Source organism: Xyrauchen texanus, chromosome 2, assembly GCF_025860055.1.
Source record: "Xyrauchen texanus isolate HMW12.3.18 chromosome 2, RBS_HiC_50CHRs, whole genome shotgun sequence".
NCBI classification, from domain to species: Eukaryota; Metazoa; Chordata; class Actinopteri; order Cypriniformes; family Catostomidae; genus Xyrauchen; species Xyrauchen texanus.
This window is the reverse complement of record NC_068277.1, coordinates 28,156,949-28,164,027: the sequence shown is the minus strand read 5'-3', so window position 1 is coordinate 28,164,027 and position 7,079 is coordinate 28,156,949. Positions and strand designations below refer to the sequence as shown.

Sequence of the window (7,079 nt, the reverse complement as noted above, 5' to 3'; positions counted from 1 at the left end):
AAGTTATGACAGTTGTGGAATAAATTTCATTTTTTTTTATTATTATTATTATTTATGAAATTAATTAATTAATTAATTTTTGCCAATACAAATGGTGATACAACAGTTAGTTAACAATACAAGATGAAAATGTATCTATTAGTGTAACATGTTGACTGCAACATATTATTCTGATAAGATTAGTCTGCCTCCCAGATATCCATCACTGTCATGGGAACCAACAAAGCAATCAAAGTGGTAAATATTAGCAAATTGTCTCGAAAATTGTTTTCTACAAAGTAAAACCGACAGTATGCAATGGTAATCCATACAGACCTATTAAACCAGTCACTTTGTCAGTTCAGTTTATGTATTTTTGAAACTGAAGCTGCCCACTGTATCTCTGCAAAGACAATAAAACAACCAATGACCGCAACCACATGTAAACAGTGACAGATGTTAAGAAATAGGCCAGAACCTGTTGTTCCAGAGATTACTCACACTACTCACTATTAGGACTAATTATCTACTCATAATTTACTATGCCATTCTTACATAATTGTTTGTGCTTGAAGATCATATATTTTCCTTTGCCATATAACATCCCTTCAGGAAATTAAAAATTGTATTTCCTGATAAGACAGATAAATATTTTGGTTGTGGCAATATTTTCTCAGCATTGTCAGACTAATCACTGTCTGAAGATGGAAATATTGGGATTAATTGGTGTGTTTTAAAGTATAGATAGGCTTTATACTGTACACTCAAAGGCTCAAAATCAGTCTGAATAATTGTGAAATGGTGAAAATTTCTGACCCTAGGATATCCCCCCTACAACATATTCATAAAATGGGACAAAAGGAAAAGTAATTGGCAGATTGCTTTAGTAAATGTAAGTAATCAACACTAATGTGCACATCACAATGTCTAAAACTAGGACTTTTTCCTAAATAAATATTGGAGAGAATAGGGAAAGTGTCAATATTTTAGGAAATGGGAGTGTCTACAATGTTTTGTGAGCTTTTGAAGCCATTCAGTTTTTAGATGCATCTTAAAAACCTTTTAACACACATATTATGTTTGTTTGTTTGTTTGTTTTTAACAAATAGTACAGGATTTACACATACTGTAAAAAAAAAGGCACTGGTTTAGAGTTACTTTCTTGTCAATCACAGTTATAGGATTTAACACATGTGCATAACACATATGTCTTTAAATTAATTTATGTTATTATTTCCGAAATCAAAGCAAAAAGACAATCAACAATAAGATCAAAAATAACTTTTCTGTTCTCTGTCCCCTCTCTGACTAAAATGAATTCAAATAAAAAATGTAAACCTACATTCTCTCCACAAAAAGGTGAGAGAATATCAGCACAATGAGGTCACTATTAATAAATACTACACAGATCTCATGGTTCCTGTTTCACAGGGTAATTTCCTTATAAATTATGCTCATGTGACAGAAGGGAACCCAAAAGCTGTTTTGCTTTTACTGTATCTCACATAATGATCTACCTCATGATATATGTTATAGACTAGCATTCTGCTCAAGTAACTTCTTCTTCTTCTTCTTCTTCTTCTACTTCTTCTTCTTCTTCTGGCTGCTCCCATTAGGGGTCGCTACAGCGGACCATCCATGATCCGCATATTTGACTTGCCACAAGTTTTACACTGGATCCCCTTCCTGATGCAACCCCCAGTGGCTGGGGGACTCTCACTTACACCTGCGGGGCAATTTAGAGTCTCCAATTCACTTAACCTGCATGTTTTGGAGCTTGTAGGGGAAACCGGAGCCCCCTGATGAAACCCACGCGAACACGGGGAGCACATGCAAAGTCCACACAGAAAGGCCCAGATGAGCCAGGACTTGAACCTGGGACATTCTTGCTGTGAGGCGAGAGTTTCTGATTGGACAATTACAATTTGGCAGCCAAATATAAACATCTGTAAAACATTTGTGTTTAACTTGTTACACAGAACTGTATTCACTCACAAATATTCCGTTTGCTAACATTTCTGGGGAAAGTAGCTATAATTTTCTTATCGCTAAAGTGTTGCAGGTTTTTGAAGGTTTCCTGAAACAAATTCAATATTTAATTCAACAAGCATGATGTTGTCAAAAGCATACATGACTACATGATATCTCTTTATGTCTTTATATACAAGACAAAATCATTATTAGATATAGTACTTATATCTTAGAATAGTTTATAACAGATAAAGATGGCCACCTCTTGTAACAGTTGGTGAATACTAATAGCTATTATTCCAAAGTATTGAACTAATACAAGAAGATAAATTATGTGATAAAAATGGCTTCTCTCTTTTTGGAGGTTGAGTTATAAATCACATTGAAATGCTCCAGTTTGCTGAAGTGGTAAGTGTACTGTGACATGTCTATTCAATTTGTCGGTAAGGTCCATTCCAGTTACCTGTCTCACATCTAAATAAAATGCAGTGTGACACAAGAATATATACATACCGTATATTTACCATTTATGATGTAAACTCTAATCTAACTCAGGATGTGAAATTGTTATTAATGTTCATGTAACTCCTGTAAAAGAAAACCTTTGAAAAGGAATTTTCTGAGGGAATTAATCATGTCAAAATACAAAACAAAGACTAACATGAATTTGCTGACTGTCAACTATTTAAAGAAAATGTGCTAGTACTAATTCAAAGTGATAATTCTATTGTGTTTATCACATTAAGTGACATAAAGCATGAATCATGCTGCACTCTGATTTTACACTTCAAAAGGTGTGCAAATGTTGAAATGGCAGGGGTGAAAGCCAGGACAGGTTGAGGGTTTCGCTCTCTCTGTACTCTTCCTGCTACAGTTAAGTTCTTATATGGGTTATCACAAAGAAATGTGTGAGGCTGGGGAAGTTAGCACCTTCAAAATTCTCAACATTAATCAGCCTTCAGCTAATTCCACACATATGAGTTTTATGACATGCCCTGTCCCTTGTGAGTAACTGGCCCATTTGTCTCAGACTGCAGAAAAAAAGATATAAAAGAACAACATTTGGTGGAGCCACACCATTAGGGTCTCAGGATATCAAACCATGGGGAAAAGAGGTGTTACTGGTGGTAATGGATTGCATTTTCACCCTCTACCCATTGTCACTTCACTCGCTTCCTTAAGGAAACAACGGCCAAAGAAACCCATTGATTTCTATGAGAAGGGAAAAAAAATAGAAAATGAGGAATACCTGATGCAAAACTTTTGACTTCCCTACCATGTTCTTTCATAATGTTTATACAGGAATGAAGATAAACTCAAATCACTAAAAAACTGAGATATGATGTGAATATATCCATACAATGTAAGTCAATGGGGTCCATAGCTTTCAAGATCCAAAAAGGACACAAAGACAGTATAAAAGTAATCCATGAGACTGGTTTAATCCAGATCTTCTGAAGTGATCCTATTGGTTTTTGTGAGAAACAGATGAAAATGTAATCCTTTATTTACTATAAAGCTTGACATCCCCAGTCTCCTTGACACATTCATGAGAGAAGCTTGTTCACTCTTCCTTGCGCTTTAATAGCAAAGGACAATTAAAAGAATATTCTGGGTTCAATACATGTTAAGCTCAATCGACAGCATTTTTGGCATAATATTGATTACCACAAAAATACATTTGGACTTGTCCCTCGTTTTCATCAAAAAAGAAAAGAAAAATCTGAGTCAGTGAGGCATGTGCAATGGATGTTGATGTAATGTCAACAAACCCTAAAACCCTAAAACAATTGTAAAAATGACGATTTAAACAACTTTACATCTCAAATAATATATACGTTTTAACAGAATGTAACTGCTTTTATAAAATTATAAGCTTCACATTTCCACCTTTAAAACCTCCAAAAATTGGCCCCATTGACTTCCATTGTAAAGGCCTCACTGTAACCTCGATTATTGTTTTTTTTTTTTTTAAAGAAAAGGACAGGTGAGTCAAATTCTTTTTTGAAGTAATCAATATTATAACACAAATGCTGTCGATCGAGCTTAACTTGTATTGAACCTGGAACAATGTGTTGTACCATATTGTGTGATTTGACTCATAAGGTACCTGACCTTTGTATATACAACACCCTGTTCATAAAGACTACAAAACTATTATACAGGTATTGTACTCTATGCTTCTGCAATATTAAAATCTTACTCAACCCCTGCAATTAAAGTAAATTACAGTAAAAGTATCACATCAATCCAATACAAATACGAAATAAAAATATAATAAATAAAATAAATATAATATTTTTACACCAACCATTTTTATGAAATACACGGACATTATGTGTGACTAAGGAGCAGAGTCAGAGGGGTGCTTGGAGAAAAAATGCCACTGAGAGTGACAAAAAATATTCCCAAAATTTAAAATGCGGCAAAAAAACAAAACAAACAAACAAACCAAAAAAATAAATCCCTTGTTTTACAAATTCTTCAGTTTTTTTTATTTGTAACATTTGATATAGTTCTTAATGTCTTATTCTATTCCTTATGCATCTTACCCCTTAATGTTAATGAATGTGTTAAATTGAAGAAGGCTATTTAATTCGAAAGGATGACAACCAGGATATTTTATTTAGCTAGAAAAATATAAGTAAGGGCAGATAAAACCAAAGCTTCAATAATGGATAAATAGTCTTTAATTCACCAGTTAGTGAACTAATCTTTAAAGAAGCCAAACAGCATGTTCTCCCTTGTCAACAGCTTGGAGTATGTGTGTTGTCCATGGTGCTGAACTAACCGCTGCATTTCAGGATAAATTGACTGCAAAGTGTTGGCACGCGTTGAAGTGACAAATACTTTCCCTAAGGTCTGCCTTATTTCCACACACACAACGTGTGACTTACTTGCATTGATCAACGACGTCACAGGTTGAGCATGACTAACTGTTCGCAGGATCTGAATTGAACGCAAGTCAAAACACGACACGCCAGCCTTCCCTCCCATCTGCGGGATATAAAAGCGTCTGGCGCCTCAAACCGTAAATTGTTCGCGCGCCGAGAGAGAAAGAGAGAGAGAGAGCGAGAGAGAGAGACACTGCCAACGCTTAGAAATGTCTACTTATAGTGTAGTCAGTTTTTGTCACTCTGGATTCCTCACATACCTTGTGCTATTCTCTTTTTACATTTCAATAACGTCGTCAGTGAGCCTCGACTTGACTGAACTAAGAAACAAAGTTGCAAAGATCAAAGTTCACCCAAGAGGAAATTTATGGGCAACAGGTGAGATACATACATGACTTACTTTTACGAATTATTGTGCTACAGATAACATAAGTTATACCAAGAAGACAATTGTCATTTGACACCTAAGGTCATTTTATGGGGAAGAAAAGTGTCGTGGACAGCGAACACTTGCCGACAGAGGAGGACGCCATCGAGTCTGCACTGGTCGAACCCACGGAGCTCTACCACGAGGCGCTGAAGATCGCGCTTCAAACACACCTCGACTCGCAACAGATCCGCCAAAATATCCCGGTAAGAACTGGTACAGATTTTCTCTCGATTTGATTTCAGAGCAGTTGTCATTCTTGTGTTGATATTTATGCTGTAAAAACGTTAAATTGTTAATTGAAAGTGTCAATTGTTCTGTTCTGCAATGAAAGATGAAATGTGATTTATATTCGCTTGCCTCCTGTTTGGTTTAGAACTGTGAAAAGTTAAACGATTAACATCAGATAATCAAAAATCTATTTATATTAACTGTTTCACTGCTGGTCATTCTAGGAGACTGCATTATTAATGAAGATTTTAGAAAGCTACATCCAAGGCAACCGGAAATGGTGATGACATGCATCGACTGAGATCTTCAAAGAGTTTAATTTACATGTAATATTTAATTGCATTTTCATTAATTGTATTTTTTTTTTTTAACTATAGGGTACAACAGGTCTAAAGGCATCCCGGTGTAAAATTAACTTTTGATTTTCTTTTCTCACAAAACACTAAATAGCAACAAAATCTACCACAGCACTTTCCTAAACGCCTGTTTGTCACTATACACTGCAAAATATTCCTGAACCATGAGCACATTGCGAGTAGTGTCTCAAGCTTGATTTTGAGGCAATTTGATCTTATTTAATATATATATATATATATATATATGACTATCCAGTAAATGAAAGGAAAGTTTTTGTGTAAAAAGACCCACCATACTACACTTCTTAAGTGGTGGGAATAGATTTGTTCTGAAAAATGTTCAAAGTGGGCTCACAGTGACTGATCCAATCACAATGAAGATGAATTAGTTTATAGAATACTAGAGATGTTATAAAATGCCAAATGTGATTGAAATTAACAGAAAAGTGTGCATCCTTTTCTGAAGAAGTTATTTTGAATAGAATTATCTTAATTTGTTACTCAAAAAAGCATCTTGATGTCTCAAAATTATTTGCATTAATTGACCAATTTTGCCCAATAACTTTAGTCCTTATATCTACATGATATCACTATAACCCCCCTTGGGGCCTTTTACTCCACAAATTATGTTGCTCCATCAATATTTAGTCAAAATATATATATATATTTTATCTTGATACATTTTGTGACCAGAAATTAAGAGCTAATTTTACTTAAGCCGTGCCTTTAGCCCCATTGTACCCTACCTATTAACTGTCTCCATGTCACAAGAAAAGCAACAAGTTATGTATATTTATTTTTAGAAGATGTCCAGAATTGTATTGTTTTTATTCAATAATTTGTATTAAATAAAGACAAATATTAGTAAAGACAGTTGCTCCTGCATGCAACTACAATGTTAAGAGTGTCAGTTTTTTATAACTACTCAATAATTTGTATTTATTGACTTCTTTCAGGTGCAGATTGATGTAATAATTACTATAAACAGAATACAAACAAATTGTTTCTGTCATGGTATAAACCACAAACTCATGTGAAATCAGTTGAACCAAACCAGAATATCACAGTTATGCTAAAGAATGAATCATATTTTAAAAGGAAACATTATTATGTTTTGATCTGAGGTTTTCACCAACTTTTTTATACCTGAGTTGTCAGAATTTACTCTTGGTTCTTTGTGACAGGTGGAAATTGAATAACTCTTGAGACTAATAGTGATTC

The 7,079-nt window shown here is 34.4% G+C and overlaps 1 protein-coding gene across 1 annotated transcript; it reads left to right on the top strand.

Annotated features, from left to right (window-relative positions):
- The first annotated feature begins 5,024 nt into the window (after nt 1–5,024).
- On the top strand, nt 5,025–6,610 carry nmbb (neuromedin Bb). Its single transcript, XM_052151916.1, has 3 exons — nt 5,025–5,222; nt 5,314–5,477; nt 5,727–6,610. Exons 1-3 carry the CDS (start codon nt 5,054–5,056, stop codon nt 5,784–5,786), a joined length of 393 nt encoding a protein of 130 aa, XP_052007876.1. The 5' UTR covers nt 5,025–5,053; the 3' UTR covers nt 5,787–6,610.
- Nucleotides 6,611–7,079: the final 469 nt, after the last annotated feature.